General features: G+C 39.6%; 1 protein-coding gene and 1 long non-coding RNA gene across 2 annotated transcripts in view; one reads left to right on the top strand and one right to left on the bottom strand.

Annotated features, from left to right (window-relative positions):
* The window catches only part of LOC117282892, a 63,016-nt gene extending 46,406 nt beyond the window's left edge, over positions 1-16,610 (top strand). The window contains exon 3 of the long non-coding RNA XR_004513804.1: positions 16,334-16,610. This is a non-coding gene — a long non-coding RNA (uncharacterized LOC117282892). The remainder of the gene's footprint in view (positions 1-16,333) is intronic.
* Positions 4,441-22,696, bottom strand: part of LOC111871760 (zinc finger protein 664) — a 61,893-nt gene continuing 43,637 nt past the window's right edge. The window contains exons 8-10 of the mRNA XM_033754386.1: positions 17,780-17,923; positions 17,552-17,698; positions 4,441-5,713 (exon numbers count right to left, since the gene is read on the bottom strand). Of these exons, the coding sequence (XP_033610277.1) occupies positions 5,003-5,713; positions 17,552-17,698; positions 17,780-17,923 (1,002 nt within the window). The 3' untranslated portion in view covers positions 4,441-5,002. The remainder of the gene's footprint in view (positions 5,714-17,551; positions 17,699-17,779; positions 17,924-22,696) is intronic.

Below are 22,696 nucleotides of genomic sequence, written 5' to 3'. Positions count from 1 at the left end.
TGAGTTACACTTTCATATTCCATAATCTATTTTAATTTGTCTTCGGTTTGAAAATAATAGGCCACGGACACCCCGACAATAATTTAAAATCACATTATACACGAGACCACTGACCTCTACACTCAGGACGCTCAGGACAGTTGCTCTCTCTGGCCGAAGGGACAGGCTGTGAACATTGAAGCGAAGAACTGAAACGCATAGGAATGTTCTATTTCATTCCCCTGCGACGATTCTCAGGACCAGAAGTCAAACCGACAGCAAGGAAGCAGGGCAGGACATTTCTTACTTACACGAAGCCCTTTTTATAAGTTTACAGTCTGATACTGTGCGCCTGGCAATGGTGGGTTGTGTGGCCATACTGCAACACCGACAGCCGGCCCGAGATACGTGTAGCTGGTGTCTGCAGTCTGTAGCCACCTGCTCACGTTGGTTCCTCGCTCGATGATTTTTCTACCCTGAAGATGGAGGCGATATGTTCCTCCGAAACGTCAGTTCAAACAAGATCTACACGGCGTCACATCCCAGAAGACCGCATTCTTTATTTAAACAAAATTTAAAAGACAAAATTGCATTATTTATATTTATTATAAACAAAAAATGATGGGTTGCATATTTATAAATAAAGGTAAAGTTGTCTGTCCTTAAATAATCAAGAACCACGCCATGACGAAGTATGGAAAGTGAAGACATAGCTCTACGTTTATTGGCTTAAGCATAAGATGCAGGTGAGTAGTCACCTTTACACCCCGCCCGCTTTACCCCCGGTATCCATTCGGGATGGATCTGGGTAGGTCATAGAGTCAGTCTGCACGCTGCGGAGCACAGAAATATCTCTTGACCCTGCCGGGAATCAAACCCGGCAGTCCAGCCCGTAGCCCGTCGTTATACCGGCTCCATATTTATAAATACAAGTATGCGGTTTAAAATATCAACTCAACATTGATAAGCAGGCAATTTACTGGAATAGCTCGAACGCTTCTTGTTAACTAAGTCCGTCTGTCCGTCCATCCATCAACGGTCCTTTTTTTGTTGGACCATGGCAGCTGTTTTTTTTTTCAGTTTCTTTATCTTCTACGCAGTCGGTAGGAATCCGTGGACGGGGGATCAGCCATTCGCAAGACAGCTACATACACATAGAATAATATAAACACTTGCTCGTGTGTCACGTCATCTGACGTGAAAGAAATGGTCAGGATATCCCCCCCCAATCCATCATATGGAATCCGAAAATTCGTTTTTGTGTTCACAAGAGCATGCAACTTCATCATACGCTGAATCACTTGAATCCAGTCCATATATTCTCATCCTGTTTCTTTCTTGTGCATTTTAATATTATCCTTTCATGTGCTTCTAGATCTTAAAGTTGTCCCTTCCCTTCAGATTTTGTATTTACACATTTCATATGCATTTATTTCCACCATACGTGCTCTGGCCGATCGCAGTAGCCGCGCGGTCTAAGGCATGGTCGGTCTGGGCTCGTCTGAAAGCTGGGATCGTGGGTTAGAATCCCACTCAAAGCATGGATATTTGTTTGCGTTTATTCTGTTTGCATTGTTCTGTGTGTAGGCATAGTCCCTTGCGACGGCCTGACCATCCTTCCGAGGACTCCTACTCTGTACAAGATTAAGAAACTGAAAAGCGGCCAAGGTCCAACAAAAGGACTGTAGAGATACAGATAGATAGGTAGACAGACAGACGGACGGATACATAAGAGTTCTATGCCCGGCTCAGGTCATGCTTGATTTGATTATCCTAATAACGGGCATATTCGGTGAAGAGAACAAACCATGAAGGTCGTTACATGTAATTTTCTCGATCCTTCTGTTATTTTCCGGTTCTTCGGTGCAAAGAATGTTCTCAGAATTCTGGGGATTAGAAAGAAAAAAGAAAACACTGGAACTTGTACAACTGGTAGACTGCCTTTACTAGCTTCCACATCGGGATGTGCCCCGTGAACTTCACTCCACTTTCACGAAATCGCATATGAAACAGCAGCGGTCACAACAGCGTAGACGCCAACATCATGCAGTGGACAGAACTTGAGCAAGCCCTCAAGCCGGATTAAGAACGAATCCTTTTAAACGCTAAGGTCTGTTTGCGAGAGGCGTCCGATGTACCGAACTTGGCGTAATTGTGTCCCTGAAGGGGCGAGACCTGCAATGATTAGCTCAGCCTCGTAACATATAAGTTCATTACCAAGACTTGATTGGCACACAGGCGATGTGCGCTCAGCATTCTAATTAATAAAGCTATGAGGGTGCTCTGAGCTTCGGTTACTGCGTACATTCGCTGGGAGTAATTAATAACAACTTGACGGCAACTCCGACACGTGGATGTGAGCTGAAGAAGGAATGTGTAATGTCTTCCTAATTGCTGAATTGCTGTACATCTAATTCACTAATTTAATGGAGAAGAGTTTCTCCAGAAGGACTATTATCCACTTACTCCAGACAACCACAGCCTTTTACGAAACCCTAAAGTGCACATCCTGCTTACAACAGTCCGCCAATGGAAAACAACCTGAATTGTATACGAGTACATTGATGCAAATAAAACATGGGAAATTTGGGAAGGCTAAGTTAAAAAAAGTACAGGGCTATGGTACATTTAGTCGAATATAATAAGAAAAGTATCATTCCAGACTTCATTCCTAGAGCAATGACTTCCTGACATGGTGATCAATCAGTTCGCAAAAGCTACAAATTTCACTGCACAGAGCAGTACGTGGAGATACTAGATGTGTGCGCTGTATTGGGAATGTTTTAAAGAGTGCACTGAAATTCCAGGTTGTTCTAATAAAGGTGCAGCAAAACCTACAAACTACTATACAAGAGAATATGAATACGGTAGCACGATAAATGGAATTAGAAAAAGCAAGCTTTAAAACAACACATCTGTAGGGGACACAGAGGCTAGTTTTGTACATTCTGACTGAAACTCAACCACCAATAGCAGTGGCTCCACCAGCTAACAGGTGGAAGCCTGTTTATCCTCACTCGATAATCGCTATTCAGTTGGTCGTCCTGTGCGGATAGATTAAAACGGTGACTCATGAGTTTTTGTGCCATCTTAAGTACGTCGTTCACTGCTCCTTTATTGGACTATTTAAACAAGTAAACATTAATTACTAAGAGGAGATGGAATTTGGGTAATGCTTGTTACCATTCAGTTCAGATCCCTTTGTCTTCTCATCTTCTGTCTTAAAAAGTAAAAATGAAATATAGAAAACAGCAATTTTGCCTGTGATTTTAATGATTGTTAAACTTGGTCTCTGACATTAAGGGAAGAACATAGACTCAGGGTGTTTGACAACAGAGTGCTGAGGAGAATATCTGGACAAAAGAGGGATGAAATAATAGAAAGTTGAAGAAAATTTGCATATGAGGAGGTTGATAAATTGCATCTTTGTCAAATATAATTAGAATGACAGATCTAATGAGGAAAGGCATGCAGCACGCATGGTAGAGGAGAGAAATGCATACAGAATCTTGGTGGGAAGTCCAGAAGAAATGAGACCCCTAGGATGAGTGAGACTTAGATGGGAGGATAATATTAATATTGATCTTAGAGAAACAGGATGAAATGGTATGGATTGAATTCATGTGGCTCAGTAAAGGAATTAGTAGCAGGCTGTTGTGAACATGGCAATGAATCTTCGATTTCAATTAAATGTTGAGAAATTCTTGAGTGACTGTGCGATTGGCAGCTCCTCAAGAAGCGATCCAAGGAGTTACTTTCTCAGTATTTCTTAATAAGATGGAGTAAACAGTTATTGAACATTATTCGTACGAAACTAATGTGTAAGTCGTTTGATTAAGAAATACACAGGCCCATTGTTGCTATTCCAGTGCTTCGACAACTGCAGGGGTTACGTTTCTGTACAATAACACGCCAGACGTTAAACCCACCGTTGGGAAACTGGGGGTTATGTGAGACGCGGCCGCTGTTAACACTCATCAAAGACTAACCAAGCTTCTTGTTCCTTCATAGCCTAGAAAACATGAGTGATAAAAAAACAAACTCAGTGGTTTTAGTCCGCAAGCGAACTATACCGATCGAGCGACCGCCGCTTGTTGGCGAAGTTGGTTAATTTCGGTTTTTTAGTCGCTATTTCCTTGAAGCAGCTCCTCAATTATCTTCACGAGACTGATTGGACCCCGTTCCAGACCCATTACTTCTCAGAAAATCTGGATGTGCAGCCAGAAACTCTGACCACTAGACCACAGTGGCGGTCTCCAGCCACTACTAGAACCAACAAAATGACTATAATAAATAAGTAGTGTGTTCAGGAAGGAAAGCCCTGACTTGCCAAAATGTACTCTGAATGATGGTGGAAATCAGGAGGCCTGTGTTGACAAATACGATGAAATGACAACTTTATTACATGGAAATCTGTACAGGAAAGGTTCATGGATGGCCTATATTTTAGTTCCAGCACAATTATATCAGTATTCAATATTTATTTTTTCTTGCTCATCTGCATTGTCACCAATGTTTTAGTGTTTAAATCACTCACTACAGCTCACTTATCCCTCTGATTACCTTAATTTAGGATATCTGCAATCTACATATCATTTCTGTTTATACATAATCCAAAAGACACAAAAAATATGTAATGATGTACCATTACAAATTATGTTCAAAACTGTCACACAGGAACCCAGAGAAAATATTCTTTACAATGATGACAGGAACAAATTCATTTACCAGCATGATCAACTGTAACCTGAGGTAACCTGATTAAGAACATTATTGCTTATACGTATTGTATGAGCAAAGGCATTCTCAATTATGCATAAGCTGATGTTGCCTGAGATTTGTTTGGCCTTCGAAGGCTTTGTTACACACATCACAAGAGTAGGGACATTCTCCAGTATGGACTATATGGTGCTGCTTTGGAATAGTCTGGCTTTTAAAAACTTTCTTACAAACATCGCATGAGTACGGATGTTCCCCTGTGTACACCCGATATGTTGCTTCAGATGACCTGGGTATTAAAAGCTTAGTTCCAAGGATCACATGAAAACAGAAGCTCTGCAGTGTGCGAATGCTCATGTCTCTTAAGATTACTCTGATCTTTAAAGGCCTTCTTACATATTCCACATGAGTATGGGCGTTGTCCGTTATGCACACGCATATGTTTGATGAGATCACTTCTTTTACTAGAGCCTTTTCCACACACATCACATGTGTATGGTCTCTCCCCTGTATGCACCCGCTGATGTTGCTTCAGAAGAGTCTGGTTTTTAAAAGCTTTCTTACAAACATCACATGAGTACGGACATTCCCCTGTGTGCACCCGCTGATGTTGCTTCAGATGACTTTGGGTATTAAAAGCTTTCTTACAAACATCGCATGAGTACGGACATTCCCCAGTGTGCACCCGCTGATGTTTCTTCAGATGACTTTGGGTACTAAAAGCTTTCTTACAAACATCACATGAGTACAGACGTACCCCTGTGTGCACACATAGATGCCTCTTCAGATTAATATGAAGACTGAATGCATTTTCACAAATATCACAAGAGTATGGATGTTCTGCACTGTGTGCAGGTATATGCATCTTAAGTTCACTCTGATGACTAAACACTTTCTTACAGACTTCACAGGAGTATTTTGTTTTGTTAGATGCAAAGTACACCTTATGTGGTTCACTAGTATCAGCAGTTTGTGAATCAAATTTAACTTCCAATTCTTCATTTGTTGTCAGACTCTGAAAGAGGATAGTGTTCTGTTATTAACTGTAGGTACTGTGTGGAAGCAAGTCTTAAATGAAGTCAACTGATCATGGAAGATGGAAGTTTGTACTAAAGTGAAAATTCCCAGGCTTCAATCAAGGTCATTAACCTGGAATTTCACCATAAAAATAATTGTGCATATGATAGTCAGTGAAGAAGTTTGAAGTATGAGCCTAATACTTCAATGTATAATCAATAGAGAGAAAGTTTCAGTATCAGCATCATAAGGTATGTGACTGAAGACTTATAGCATTTCTGACAATTAACGACACAAAAAATTAAATGTCTGCCTTCAAAATATGTTAGATACTCAGCATGTCAAAAGACCTACTTATATAGAACATGAAGGTGCATTCATAACTAAACGGGACACATCAGCTGTTAGTCTATGCCGATGATGTGAACCTACTGGGTGATAATGTAGATACCATAAAGAAAAACACACAAAATTTAATTGATGCTAGTAAGGAGGTTTGCCTAGAAGTAAACACAGAGAAAACTAAGTATATATTACTCTCTCATCACCAAAATGCAGGGCAAAATCATAACATAAAGATAGGAAACAGATGTTTTGAAAATGTGGCACAGTTCAGATATTTGGGAACAACGATAACAGATCAAAACCTGATTCATGAGGAAATTAAGAGGCAATTGAACTCCGGTAATGCTTGCTACCATTCAGTCCAGAACCTTTTGTCTTCTCCTCTGTTGTTCAAAAACATAAAAATTAGAATATACAAAACTATAATTTTGCCTGGGGTTCTGTATGGGTGTGAAACTTGGTCTCTGATATTAAGGGAGGAACAGAGACTGAGGGTGTTTGAGAACAGGGTGTTGAGGAGAATATTTGGACCAAAGAGAGATGAAGTCACAGGAGGTTGGAGAAAACTGCATAATGAGGAGCTTCACAACTTGTACTCTTCTCCAAATATAATTAGAAAGATCAAGTCAAGGGGGATGAGGTGGTCAGGTCATGTAGCACGAATGGGGGAGACGAATGCGTATAGGATATTGGTGGGAAAGCCAGAAGGAAAGAGACCACAGGGAAGACCAAGGCATAGGTGGGTGGCCAATATTAGAATGGATCTTAGAGAGATAGGATGGGATGGTATGGATTGGATACATCTGGCTGAGGATAGGGACCAGTGGAGGGCTCTTGTGAACACGGTGATGAAACATCAGGTTACATAAAATGCTGGGAAATTCTTGAATAGCTGCAGAATTGGCGGCTCCTCAAGAAGGGCTCAGCTCCATGAGTAAGTAAGTATGTAAGCAAGTAAGTAAGTAAGGTCCATTCATTCCTTGCTTACAAAAGCTGGGTAACAGACCCTCTCCTGAGCCAATTAGAAATCCAGTCACCACTATCACATCTTATGATCATTTTAATGTTATTATTTATTTGAAGTTTAAGTATTTTTTTTTATTGCTAGTGGGGTGGGACTAAGTCCCTTGTACTGTGGCCACTTCTTCCTATTGTACCAGACCCAGATGATAGGTGAGGGTGATTGTGGAGTAATTGGTAGAATAAAGACTGGCAGGGGAAACCAAAGTATTCGGAGAAACCTGCCCCAGAACTACTTTGTCCACAAGTCCCACTTGACCAGACCAGGGATCGAACCTGGGGCGCCGCGATGGGAAGCCAGCGACTAACCGCTTGAGCTATGACGTGGCCTTGGAAGTTTAAGTAAGTAGTAATACTGTCAGAGCCCAGACAATGTAACATTGAATGACAATATGAATAGGGGTCAGGAAAGAACATGATTATGGCCTGTTTTATCAGATATCTATCAGGAGGAAATGTGGGAAACCTTGAAAGACCTCAATCAGAATACCTGATCTGCAAACCAAGATTCAAATTGGCCCCCTTCAGAATGCAAGTGAGAACACACGAGTCAACTTGCTCAGTTCTTCACCATCCTGTACAGCACATTACTGTCCCTTGTTTTTGAAAATGTTTGTGATTTTTCTGTACCATTATACATGCATTTTCTTACATTCACTTGAACCCAATACTAGTAGAAAATTACATCGGTGTTGTTATATGTGTTGAAGATAAATATTAAATTTAGGTAACTTTCTCATTTAATAAAGAAAACACATATAAGGGAAACAGGAATAATCAATGTAGGAAAGAGGCTACCATGGCCTCCTTTGGCATGGATACAAAGAACACCAAGAATACACAAGCTGTGATCCTTACAGTGCTTATATATATTTATAATATTCATTTAGACTACTTCTTTGTAAAGAAACACAATGAACAATGGGTCTGCAAACTCAGGGGCTTCTCAAACACCATGAATAAAACAAAAAGGTATGTAGTAGGTAAATTTCACACATGCATGAAACCACAAACAAAGAAACAATAATACCAAAATTACCGTTAATTTTCTTTGTTGCTAAATTAAGCGATTGTAAAACCAGTATGAATACAAACTACCAGAAACAGAGAGATAAGAAAACTATTATCACTTTTTACTAAAACAGCCTCATAGCTATAAGTGTCATTATATGTTAAGTGCGACAGATTACTTTCTGAGCTGAGGTTCTCATCATGATTAATATAAAGTTTATGGTCTTCTAGTTTGGCACGTAGATACCTACCTAGCATGCTATACTGCATCACATTCCAGAAGAACATAATCTTTACTAGTTATATTGCACAGCACTGCTCTCCTCCTTAGTGCAAAGTCAGATAATTTCAGCATTACAAAAATGTAAGTTTACTGGCTCTGAACCACTCAAGTATTCAAATGCAGTCGCTATGTCACTTATAAAACCTGTGGGGTTATACTACTAGTGGTTATATTAGTATCGTCTGCAAAGAGAGTTGATATAGATTTATTCTTAACAAAATTTGGTAAGTCATTTATATTGAGAAGAAAGAGCAAAGAACCTATTATGGATCCTTGTGGGACGCCATGCTTTATTTACCATATTCAGAAATCACTCTCTTGGGAGTCACTAGTACTGACACACCACTGCAGGGAGCTAGTACTTCTAGCATGCCTACAGTAGGAGAAGGTCTGGGACACCTAGTCTCTGGAGTAAGTGGATTCTGTCTAGCAAAGAAGGCACTGTCCAGATGCACTAGACAGAAACTTTAAAAGGCAAGAGCTAGGGCAAGTGAAGCATGAACTGGGGGCATTCAGCAATCAGGAAATGCAGGCTCGCCCAAGCAGAGAGAAACCCCTACCAAGACCCTTAAGAGGCCAAGGTCAGAGGGCAGTACACCCACAGAAACGGCCAGAGCTCCAAAAAGGCCCAGGGATGCTAAGGGACCAGGGATTTACAAGGAGGCTGTGACCAACTTAAAGGTAGCTATCTTCAAGGAAACATATCCTGAAGATAAGCTAACAGAAGATGACCAGAACTCCATTCGGGAAGTACTGGGAGGGTTGTTACATAGGACACCATTAGAAGAACTACCATACCTGAAGTCCTACAGACTGGAGGGAGAAACACTTTTTTATATACCTGTATGCGCCGACCAATAGTCTGGTCAATGGCTTATCAATGCGGCTTAAGGATCCAATCCTCTTCAGTGAAGCGATCTGGCTATACAGTGAAGTAAAGTACAGGGGATGGACAAAAATATGGAAAAATGCATGCCTGAATTGAAGGGTTTATTTTAGCGATGTTTGTAGGTCATGCTGTTGTATCTGCCCAACACCGCTATCTGTACAACCTCCCCAATATGTAGCAAGCTCCATTGTTTTCGAGACAGTGTTCTGTGCAATTTTTTTGTTCATCACATCAGAGCTAACAGAATTTGAACAGGGGCAAATTGTCGGGGCCCATATGGTGGGTGCTTCCGTAACCAAGGTAGCCGAGGTTTTTGGTGTTTCACGAGGCACAGTATCCAAGTTTATGACCGCATACAGGAGGGCTGAAAAAACCGCATCCGATAAAAACCAGCGTAGATTGAAATGTGTGTTGAGTGATCGAGACAGACGAACACTGTGTAGGATTGTGACGAAAAATAAGAAGACTACAGCTGCAAAAGTGACTGCTGAATTGAATGTCACACTCCTCAGCACCAAAACAGTATGAAGGGAACTCCACAAGCAAGGTATTTCTGGACGAGCTGCAATTCCAAAGCCACTCATCAGTGATCAAAATGCCACTAAGAGGACAGTGTGCTGCCCAAGTCATAAAACCTGGACTGTGGAGCAATGGAAGATGGTTATTTGGTCAGATGAGTCCACCTTCACACTATTTCCGACTTCTGGCTGAGTTTACGTCTGGAGAACGCCATCCCAAGCTTACGATCCACATTGTTTGCTGCCAAGAGTGAAACATGGTGGGGGTTCGATCATGGTATGGGCAGCCATATCGTGGTATTCTGTAGGACCCATCATTACCATGCAAGTTCATGTCACTGTCAACGACTATGTGACCATTTTGGGCGACCAGGTCCATCCCATGGTGCAAACTTTGTTCCCTAATGGTGATGCCATTTACTAAGCCACATAGCTCACATCGTCCAGGACTAGTTTTCTGAGAATGAAGATGAAGTGTCACGTCTGCCATGCCCCCCACAATCGCCAGATATCAATATTACTGAGCCTTTGTGGTCTGTTTTGGAGAGCAATCTGCGTGCGCGCTATCCACCTCCATCATCGATAACAGAACTTACCATGTTTTTCAGGAAGAATGGTAGAAGATTCCCTTGCAAATCATACAGGACCTCTATTTACCCATTCCAAGGAGACTGCAAGCAGTTCTGCAAGCCAGAGGTTGTTCTGCACCATATTAGTCACGTTAATGTGTTTTCTGTTGGGTGTTCCCATATTTTTGTCCATCCACTGTACCTTGGAATAACATTAGACAAGGGACTGACATGGGAAAAACAGCTGGATAAGGCTATAAGGTCGTCTGGACATGCAGACGTTTCGAAAAACCTGGAGACTGAAACCAAAGGCGGTGTACTGGATATACACTGCAGTGGTAAGACCCATAATCACCTATGCTGCCACTATATGGTGGCCTAGAGTTAAACTTAAAACAAGTCAGGCAGAACTAAGCAAATTGCAAACCACAGCCTGCTTGGGAATTACAGGAGCAATGAGAACAGCTCCAACAGCTGCAATGGAAATCCTATTAGGACTCCCACCAATACATCTGCAGATGGAAAGAGAGGCCAAGTTAGGAAATTACAGATTATGTTGCATTAATCAATGGAGACCTAAATCTGAAGGTTTTGGACATGCATACATGATTCAGGACATGAAAAAAAAAACCCATCCTACAGATGGGGTCTGATAAAATGATACCGAAACATGTCTATGATAAACCCTTCAGGATCAGATTTCTAGATATAAGTGAATGGAAAGAGTGGTTTCAACCCAATAGAAAGGGGGGACTAATCTGGTATACAAATGGTTCCAAGACAAATAAAGGCACTGGAGCTGGGGTGTATTGTGATGGAACAGGGCGGAAACATAAGTTTCGGCCTTGGTCAGTATACAACAGTATTCCAGGCAGAAGTGCATGCCATCAAGGCATGCGCAGTTTAGAATTTAGATAGAAACTATAAAAATGTGAATATCTATATTCTATCAGATAGTCAAGCTGCAATTAAAGCACTTGGTACACACCATATCACTTCAAAATTGTCTGGGACTGCGGCCAGTCCCTCACACAACTGGCCAGATATAACACAGTTCAGCTGATATGGGTGCCACGCCATGAGGGTATTACTGACAATGAAACCGCAGATCAGCTGGCAAGAACAGGATCTGAACAGCCGTCCATAGGACCTGAACCAGATTGTGGCATCTCAATTGGAATTGCCAAGAAAGCGATCAGGGACTAGACAAATAAAAATCACAAAAAAACACTGAGAATACACAACTGGACTAAAACAGGCAAAAGGATTTATATCAGGACCCTCTACCAAGAGAACGAGGGACCTGTTGAAATTAAACTGAGATCAATTAAGATGGGTGGTAGGATTACTTACTGGACATTGCCACCTAAAAGGGCACATTTTCAAACTGGGACCGACAGATGACCCAACCTGCGAAAGGTGCATACATGAAGATGAATCAGCCACACACATCCCATGTGATTGTGAGGCTATAGCTTACTTAAGATTTCGCCACCTGGGTCAGTTTTTCATGGAACCAATTGACTTTTATGATGCCCCCATAAATAAAGCCCTACATTTCATTAAAAGTGTAGGACTAATAAAGGGTTAATTCAAAAGGGAAGCACAATATATCATTGAAGGACATGGTGGGAGGGCCTGATTTTATGACCCACCCCTCATAGTCATACCCATTCTGAGGTTATCTGCTGACTAAAGTTTATGTTTTTATTTCCACTCTTTGATATCTATCCACAAGGTACGATTTAATCCAATTATTGGCCTTACCAGTTATTCCATATAAATTTAATTTCAGCAGCAACATGTCACGATTAATGCAGTCATATGCTTTAGCTAGATCAAAGATCCTGCCTAACTAGTCATTTTTTATCAAAGGCACCTATGATTTTAGTGCTTAGTTCACAGGCTGCCATTTCTTTGTTAGAATTTTCCTAAATCCAAAATGTTCTTTCACTAGTATGTTGTTATGAATACATGTTCAAGTAGTCTGTTATATATTACTTTTTCAACGATTTTTGATAAAGAGGTCAGTCTGGATATTGGTCTGTAGTTGGAAACATCCATTCTATCACCTTTTTTAGACAAGAGTTTTACTATAGAGTACTTTAGGTATTGAGGAAAGTCCCTTGATAAAAGGAATGAATTACATATATGATTCAGAAGTGAGGTAATATAAGCAGAGCTGATTTTAAGTAATTTAGTGAATATTTCATCATATCCATATGGATTTTTAAATTTAAGGGATTTAATGATGCTTTCAACTTCCTTTATTGTTGGAAATTTGAGTGGTATGTTCAGAAAGTAGCCAGCTAGTGTGATGGATCACTATTAATGGTGCTATTCTGTTTATCCTTTGCTGCTGCTGCTGCTGCTGCTGCTGATGGTCTACCTCAAACATTTGCTAGACTCGCATGACACTGCATTTTGTCTCCCTCTGTGTTAGTATTTACTGTGTGGAATATGGACTACTCTCTAGGTACATGGAATGTGAAAACCCTCAATAAACTGGGTGCCATGAAATCGGTAATAGAACAGATAGATAAGTACAATATGAAAATCACAGCCATACAGGAAACTAGATGGCTGGGTAAAGGAATCATGGACTTGAAGAAACATACTATATGTTACAGTGATAAAGCAGAAGGCAATAAGGAATTTGGTGTAGCCTTTGTAATAGAACGAGAATTTAAAAGCGCAATAATAGACTTTAAACCAATAAGTGAAAGAATTTGCACTTTGAGAATAAGAACGAAATTTTTCAATATGACGTTGATGAACATGCACACACCTACAGAAGAAAAAGAGGAGGAAATCAAAGACTATTTCTATCAACAAATGGAAGAGACATATGATTCAATACCAAGTAATGACATAAAGGTTATTTTAGGGGATCTTAATGCCAAATTAGGTAAAGAGAAGAGGAGTAATTGGGTCAGAAAGTTTACATGAGACAACAAACCATAATTGAATAAAATTAATAGATTTTGCAGAAAGTAAGAACTTGATCATCAGCTCTACATACTTCCCACACAAAGATATACATAAAAGGACAAGGGCAGCACCGGATGGGGTAACCTTCAATCAAATAGATCATGTCCTCATTAAGAAGCGATTTGCGACGAATATCCTGGACGTAAGAACATTAAGAGGGGCCAACTGTGATAGTGATCATTATTTAGTACAGGTCAAATATAGATGTAAAATAAGTTGTCAAAGATCTAAGCAGTATGAGAAATGTAAGAAATTTAATAGTGACAAGATTACGGAGAGTGATAAGAGAGAAGCATTTCAAAATAAAATTAAAGAAATTAATGACAATAGAGCAAATAATGAAGTAACGGTAGAAGGGATATGGTGAGATTTTAAAACTGCAATAATTACAGAAGCTGACAAGACTCTGGAATATCAAGAGAAACAGTATAATAGAGAACGGTTTGACGAGGAATGTAGGGAGAGTATAAACTTCAAGAATAAGAAATATATGGAATATATGGAAAGACCAACAAGAGCAAGGAATGAGGCATATAAAGAAGCAAGAAGGAAAGCAGACAAGATTTGCAGGAAAAAGAAACAGGCCTTTCTAAATGAGCAATTACTGCAACTGGAAGAAGACTTCAAAAATAACAAAACAAAAAATGCCTTTGGTCAAATCAAATATATGAAAGAAGGTTTCAAACCAAAAACAGAATTTATCCGAGACAAAGAAGGGTTTCTAATAAATAATAAAACAGAGATTATGAATACATGGAAAGAATATTTTGAACAATTATTAAATCAAAATCAGAATATGGAAGATAACGAGGACAATGAAGAAGAAAGTACAGATGATGGAGAAGGGGAAGAGGAAGAGATAATAGAGCCTCCAACAAAAGAAGAAGTGGAAGAAGCATTAAAGGAAAAAAAACCAAATAAAGCACCAGGAGGAGATAACATACCAGCAGAATTATTGAAGGCAGGAGGACAAGAAGGAATAATAGCACTACACAGAATTATAAATAAAGTGTGGGAAGAAGAAAAGCTACCAGGAGATTGGGGAAAGAGCATTATATATCCCATATTTAAGAAAGGGGATAAATTAACATGTAGTAACTATAGAGGTATATCATGACTACTGACAGCATATAAAATTTTAACAAGGATACTAAAAAAAGAGACTGGATCCATATATAGAAAAAATAATAGGGGAATATCAATCAGGATTTCGACCCAATAGGTCACCCTGAGACAAATAACGGAGAAATGCTGGGAATTTAATATAGATATTTACCTATGCTTCATAGATTTTAAACAAGCATATGATACAATAATAAGGAAGAAATTAAGGATGATTATGTCCACTTTTGGTATTAAACAAAACTAAGTAGAATAATTAACTTAACCATGACAGAAACAATCAATCAAGTTAAAATCCAGAACCAGTTAACAGAATGCTTTAAGACAAATCAAGGATTAAAACAGGGTGACAGTTTGGCACCATCATTATTTAACTTGGTATTGGAATATATAGTGAGGAAATGTAATGTAGACACAAGGAACACAATAGCGTATAAACAAACGCAAATAATGGCGTATGCGGATAATATTATTATAGTATCGAGATCCCTAGGAGCAATGAAGGAGGCATATAAAGAAATAAAAACCATGGCAAAAACAACTGGCTTAGAGGTGAATGTAAATAAAACTAAAATGCTGATACAATCTAGAAGGAATCCAAGGCAAACTGGAGAAATTAACATGGAAGGGGATGGGATAGAAATAGTTGAAGACTTCATATATTTAGGATCGAAATTCCACAAAGATGGTGAGGAAAATCATGAAATAACAAGGAGAGTAAAACTAGCGAATAATGCATACTTCTCGTTACTATCAGTTTTTAGATCAAAGGATATATACCGAGCGATTAAAACAAAAATATATAAAACAATGATAAGACCAGTGCTTTATTATGGACGCTAAACAAGAAAGAGGAATCAGTCATCAATTCTTTTGAGATGAAAATCCTAAGACGAATTTATGGACCAATAAAAGAGAATGGGATATGGAGAATAAGATATAATAAAGAGTTATACAAATTATGTAAGGAGCCAGAGATCTCAGTGACCATAAAGCTTAAAAGATTGCAATGGGCTGGGCATGTACAGAGAATGGCTAAGGAGCGTATCCCAAAGAAAATATTATACAGTACACTAGGTGGTAGGAGACGTGCTGGGAAACCAAGAACTAGATGGATTGATGTGGTGGAAGAAGATGCAAAGAAGTTAATGGGCGTAAGGAACTGGAAGAGAGCAGCGCAGGATAGAGAGGAATGGAGGGGCTTGATAAGGGAGGCTAAGGCCCGACATCAGGCTGTTGCGCCATAGAAGAAGAAGATATAAAGATGGATCAGCTGGTTGATGAATTGGGTTGTCACCCTGGGGTGCTCTAAGCTCAAAGTGTTCTGTCTCCTTTTTCTGTCAGGCCCATGATCAAAGGAAGTTTGAAACTTGTGTGTAATAATTTTGGGCCACAAGAAAGATAAAACTGGTCAGAACTGGAAGGTTCAGGTGGTAGACAAACAGTTCTTTTCATCAATTTCCCAGGCCTCTTTGTTAATCAAGAAACTGTCATGCAGTCATAAGCTCTATGAGTCCCTTATATACAGTCTTGTACCATTGCTGGTTTCAGAGCATTACCATTATCATCATAAAATTAACCTCCACTGCAGGATGATGCATATTTTTCAATAAATTTGTCCAATTTGTAACCCCAAACTAGGACTATTAAATCACCCTTCACCCCCATCTGAATGTCAGGCATTTATAATAGATTTCATCTGACAATACCATCATTTGTATTTCCTCTGTATGTAAACTGTCCAATAATTTGGTAGATAAGAAGAAATTATTGATATTCCAATTTGTGTTGAATCCTTCCGATTTCCCAGTAGATCCTGTAATTGTTATATGTGTAGCTGTCAGTGTAAGAGTCATACTTTATTTTACAGAACCCACACTGCAGAGCTCATATCCATGGACAGCCCGCACTTATTTTTTTTTAAGCTGATTGTGTTTCTCTGGTAGGTACTGTCTCAAAAGGACTCTATAGTACACGTATTTTAAGTGTAACATTTCAAATGTTCATTTGGTCTGTAATTCTTAGCAAAAACATCACCACTCTTCAAGGAACTTTATTAAATTCCAGTCTCTGATACTTCTATAGTGTGAACCTAGATTGTCCAAATTGATCATGGTTAATAAATAATAAATATAAAACTCCTGAGACTTATGATTTATTTTATAATGCTATCAGTATCTCAGACTAAATAGTGTTGAATGACTGGTGAATGAAGAAATACAGCCACCTTGGTTGCTGGATGGTGGTGCTGCTTGGCATTCAAAAAGAGGTTGGCATGAATTGGCTTCAGGTACAATTTCTGGCCAAAGAGCCTTCAAGTCTACAATATATATATATTCAGGAAAAGGAGATAACTCTCCAGCTCCATGGTCAATCTTCTGGTTTGTCATATACTATTTACCCACAAACGACCTTAGTTTTTTCAGTCCCTAGGCCCTATTTCATCAACATAACAGAATCAGAACTGGGGCTTATCCATTGTCCTGTTGAATACCCCTTCCTCAATGTCTTCTATGATAATGATGGCAATTAAGGGGACAGTGGAGAACCCACAGCCATTCTGTCCTTTTATTCACAGAACTTCTCTTGAAGCTGAAAAACGAGGGTGTCAGGACACAGTGGAAAGAATATCATGTTCCCTTCATCGAAGTGCCAACTCAGGAGATTTAGGGCTTCTGTGACTGGCACCATGGTGACATAACAACAACAAAGATGAGGAGGATGACTATCATTTTGACTTGGAGTGTCTCAGAGTGTGGATGACTGTCCATTCCTGTCCTCCATGATTACTTTCTCCCCTCACCTCTTCTACATAACCACCCATTTTCCTAGCCTGGCCCAGTTCTACAACTCCAGTACTCTCCTACATGGCATCATAAACCAGGAGGTCAAAATATAAATCTTCACAATTGTGAAAAGCTCAAACCTCATATTTGGTAAGACCTTAAAATACAAAACCATTTCAAAATTCAGTCATCAACAAAGAAACAGATTCATGTGTACAAACACATGGACTTCCTTGACATAAAGGCATTCACACGTATCTATGAAATGAACATAACAGTACATGGAGAGATAAATAGCTTACCTCATTTTCATCCTGTGTGACTGGCCCTGTTATTAATAGAGGATCCTTCTCCTCTTTCAAATCAGTCATCTCGGTATGACTGTAAGATGATGCAACATACGCCTCACTATTCAAATTAGGTTCTGATTTAACGAAGTCCATGATGAACTGCAAAATTACAATATTCCAATAAGCCATGATAGGACTCTCTTCTAGTTACAACACAAAGCATATGGAAAACAAGCTCACCTCTGAGTCACATTTTATTAAAGGAAATGTTGATGAAAGAGAAAGATCATAATGTTTTTTATCAGTAACATCTTCAGTTGGTGCAGCCATCATAAGGGGAAGCACATGTGCCGCATGTTCCAATTTTATTGCATCAGTTTTGTGCTGTAAAAATTGCAATTCATAAATGTTAGGAGCACTGACTGACAAACTCATAACAATTTTAGGAGAAGTAAAAAGTGTTTAGAGTTCAGACACGATAACGAGAACATCCATCATAACAGACATACATGTGCAGACAATCTTGGTTGACATGACTGATTGTGGCTGATATCACAATACCTGTTCACTTGAGAAAATACTGGTTTCTTACCCTAGGTGTCAGTCACAGATTATCTACTCCATTTCAAGAACTCATTATCTAGAGACCACAGGAAAACTTAAATCATTGCAATCCATTATGTTTAAACTGAGAGCACTTGCCTTACAGAACATTCTATACAATGATATCTTAACTCGGCACTGGTGAGGTGCGAAAATGTAACAAAAGTGTTATGGTGGGTTCCCATCATTCTGTCCATTTATTCACAGAACTTCTCTTGAAGCTGAAAAACGAGGGTGTCAGGACATAGTGGAAAAATATCATGTTCCCATCATCGAAGTGCCAACTCAGGAGATTTAGGGCTTCTGTGACCATGGTGGCATGACAACAACGAAGATGATGATCTATTTTAAAGAACATTGCATTTGGTGTCATTAAAAGGGTGAGTACATTTTATTGGGCCATCCTATATATCGATATCGAACACTTATCTCAGTGCATTATCATACTGCTGCATCAGTATCATTCTCACTCATCTGTGCACTTCAAATCTATGCCTTAAAAATGCGGCTAACAGGTCAGGCACTGAAGTTCGGATATTCTATAGCTAATTTTTTTTAATGCTATTGGCGTGGGACTAAGTCCCTTGTACTGCGGCCACTTCGGGCCTATTGTACCAGCCCCAGATGATAGGTGAGGGTGATTGTGGAGCAATTTGTGGAATGAAGATTGGCTGTGGAAACCGAAGTACTTGGAGAAAACCTGCCCCAGCGCCACTTTGTCCACCACAAGTCCCACTTGACCAGACCCAGGATCGAAACCGGGCCACCGCGGTAGGAAGCCAGCGACTAACTGCTTGAGCTATGGCGTGGCCATTCTATAGCTAACAGTGTTTTATTGTTATTTTAAGCATCTGAATAGCTAACTCTACATGTGTTGTCTGTTTGTGTAAGTGTGGTTATCAATCCATCAGTAATACACGTAATATTATCAACTCACACCCTCCCACACATACTCTTATACTAATGAAACTGGAATTCCCCCACGGGTCACATACCAAGTGACATATATGATGACACAAAGTGAAGCCGACACACACAAGCTGCTGTGTCATTTTATTGTGAATTCCAGCGTTTGGATAATAAATGAATTTATTTGAAGCTAAAATTAAAAGTGTGCATTTAATATTCCCATAGCCATTTCGCAGTTGTCAGAACCTTGATTGTAGATTTTAAAACAACGGCGTAATTTAGTAGATAATTTTTTGCGATACTTTCGACTGGGCAAGACACCTCAAGAGGTAATTTCTTCGAATCATGCCACACTCATTTAAACAAACAAACAAGCAGTGCAAGTTATACGCAGTATAAACAATTAACACAGGAGGCTTGAGGTGTTAGTTCCTAATCGTCAGAGGGGGGGGGGAGATTCTAGGTCCCGGGTTCCAGCTCCTGTGCCCCATTGTGAACTTCCTGACCTTCGTACGAATGTTACTGAAGGGTGTATAAACGGATTGACATTTGCCGATTTCGTTATTATAAAATGAACTTCCAAGGTGTGTGGATGATTGGCTGCGAGCTAGATTGATTAATACAGTTACAGATGCCCCCGGGAATATGCAAATTCTACCTTATGTATATTGTTCCATAATGCACACAAACACATTTTTGGAGATGATGAAAATTTTGTGCTGCGTACGGAAACACGAAGTACACTGAACCGCGGATGGATACCGCCAAACCGTCGTCTTCAGTGAACCATTAAGGCATAAAATGTACATTAAATTTTGTCATATGTTAGTTTTATAGCTCACAATGACTTTCAAATTTCCCCCCCCCCTTGGCACTACAGCCCCAGTGGGCCTAGGCCTACCTCCATGAACTTCTCCGTTCACTTCGGTTTTTGTAGATCTTACACAATCGGGAGGACTCCTTGGACGGGTGATCAGCTCGTCGCAAGGCCTCTACCTATACACAAACACAGAAACGCACACACACAAACTAAACATCCATGCCCTGAGTGGGATCCGAACTTACGATCCCGGTTTCCAAGCGAGCGAAGAGAGTACATGCCTTAAACCGCTAGGCTACCGTGACCGGCTGACTTTCTAACTACTTTCACTTTTTTCCAAAGTTTCAATTTTCTCTTCTACAAAGCACAAACATATAGAAACACAAAGTTTCAATTTTCTCTTCTACAAAGCACAAACATACAGAAACACGCATGTATGTAGGTGAGCATATTGCACTAACGAATTCGACTTACGCAAACTTCGAGTTACTCTACAGCTTCCGGTATGAAATGACTGCATAAGTCAGGGAGCTTCTGCACAATATATTTAGAATTCTCCAGATTAGGGGAATAATCCATCAGTGAATTGCTAGAGGGATTACAGAACCAAATCAGAGAAAGTTTGTGATGTTAGTACAACAATTATTGTAGGGAGTGCAGTTCATAATAAAAGGTATTATGGATATAGTATAATACTTGTATAGTCGTTTACGGTGATTCTGAATGTATCAAAATCCTGTCATTTTTTCGACTCCATTAACAGCAGAAGTTACTATTCCAACCCATCTTCACTGGGCGTACTCCGGAAAAGACAGACTGGGGAACACCGGGCAAAACCAGTACAAGTATATTTACTGTTGAGCAACTGGTACTCGCCCAGATGGTCAGGGGACAGTACACGCCTGACGCTCGAAGAGTACACACGTGAACACGGAAGCTGGTGAACTTTCATTGTTCGTTACCAAGTAACAATTGTTCGCTCGAGTTATCAGTGATATACACTCGACATCTAAGTCAAGTTTAATAATTCTACATTATCTTTCAACTGAAAGAGTGAACAAACTGTACGTGCATTTACATTCTCGTTAAAATGGTATATACGCCCAATTATGGGTCGTATATAGCAGCCCAGCCAGATTCGAATTTCCCACCGCTGCCTCATAGTCAAATGCCGACGAACTCGCCATTTTTACAACCAGTACCTCTGCAAGCATACACACAAAACTCGATAGTATACAGCAGTCAGCCACAAAATAATACTCAAATTCCTGTAATAAATCCATTAACTCCGCAAACCTAAACATACAATACATACCAACCTCAAACCCAAAATATCAGTGGCAACAAATTGCACACAGTAGAAAGAGTAGGAACCCGGAAGAACCTGATTCATCAAAGAAGCAAGAATATTGGCTAGGAGATACAGTAACAGTAAACAACAGATTTAGTGCTCTCACAGACGAAGAAACTATGGAAGGAGAATCTTCAAACACCGAAACCACCCATATTAGTATCAGGCGTTAAAAATATAAAACCACTGGTTGAATTGATAATGCTATTACCCAGCACAAGTACATGCTGAAAACATTATACGACAGTCAAGTGAAAGTGTAACCCCTGGAAAGTTCCACATACACAACAATAATAAAAGCACTAACAGAAAAGCAAACAGAATTTCATACCTATAAACCCAGAAATGGAAGAGGATTCCGAGTAGTTCTTAAAAATATCCACCCAACAACTGAGATAAATGAAATGAAGCTAAGTCTCCAAGAAAAAGGGCATGAAGTAACAAACATATGGAACATTAAACAACGCGACACAAAAACACTATTACCGTTGTATTTTATAGACTTAAAACCAAATGAAAAGAATAAGGAAATATACAAGACAGATTTACTCTTAAACACAAAAGTACAATTCGAAGCTTCCCACGTCAAACGAGAAATTCCCAGGTGCAAACGTTGTCAAAGATTTGTGCATACGAAAAACTTTTGCCGGCACAACCCCAGATGTGTCAGATGTGCAGCAGAACATCTAACAGAAGAATGCCCATGAAAAACAAAAGATTCCAATGTCAAATGCGTAAACTGCAGTGTTCATCATCCAGCCAGCTACAGAGGCTGCTTAGTACACAAACAATTGCAACAAAAATTCTACCCGACATTACGAGAACGAAAAATACAAATCTGACCACTTCAGACAGGAATAACATAGTCCCAAGCAACACGGCGATTACCGAACACCACCGCAACTCAGGAAAGTCGAACCATTCCCAGTGTCATGGTACAACCTTCTAATGATCTACCTGAACTCCGTCAAATGATGTAGACGTTATTGGATCATATGGGTACCCTCATAAATTTTACGTCGACGCTCGTCAATAAAACTAAATAATGGCTCCTCTATTAAAAATCTCAGAAACTCACTTCACTGCAAGAAGCTACATAAAAATACCAAAATATAATGTATATAGCACAAATCACCCCGACAACACAGCAATAATTATAAAACAAACAATCAAACATCATGAACGAGCTAAATACAGTCTTAACAACATACGAGGGTCCTACTGAATGTCATGAGCAACAATTTTCTATAAAGTAACACGCTTTATTATTGACAAACCAAATACACTACCTCAATCTACAGACTTTTCTTTATTTTTCCACATAATCGCCACTTCTTTGTACACATTTCTCCCAGCGTTCTGGGAGTTTGAAAATTCCCCTTCTCTAAAATTCCGTTCCAGCCATCCGAAGACACTGACGCACTGCTTTCCGAATTGCATCCCTTGTCCATGGAACTGATCCTTCACAAATCCG

The sequence above is a fragment of the Cryptotermes secundus genome, unplaced genomic scaffold (assembly GCF_002891405.2).
Source record: "Cryptotermes secundus unplaced genomic scaffold, Csec_1.0 scaffold633, whole genome shotgun sequence".
Lineage (NCBI taxonomy): Eukaryota > Metazoa > Arthropoda > Insecta > Blattodea > Kalotermitidae > Cryptotermes > Cryptotermes secundus.
This window is presented reverse-complemented; position numbering and strand designations above follow the sequence as displayed.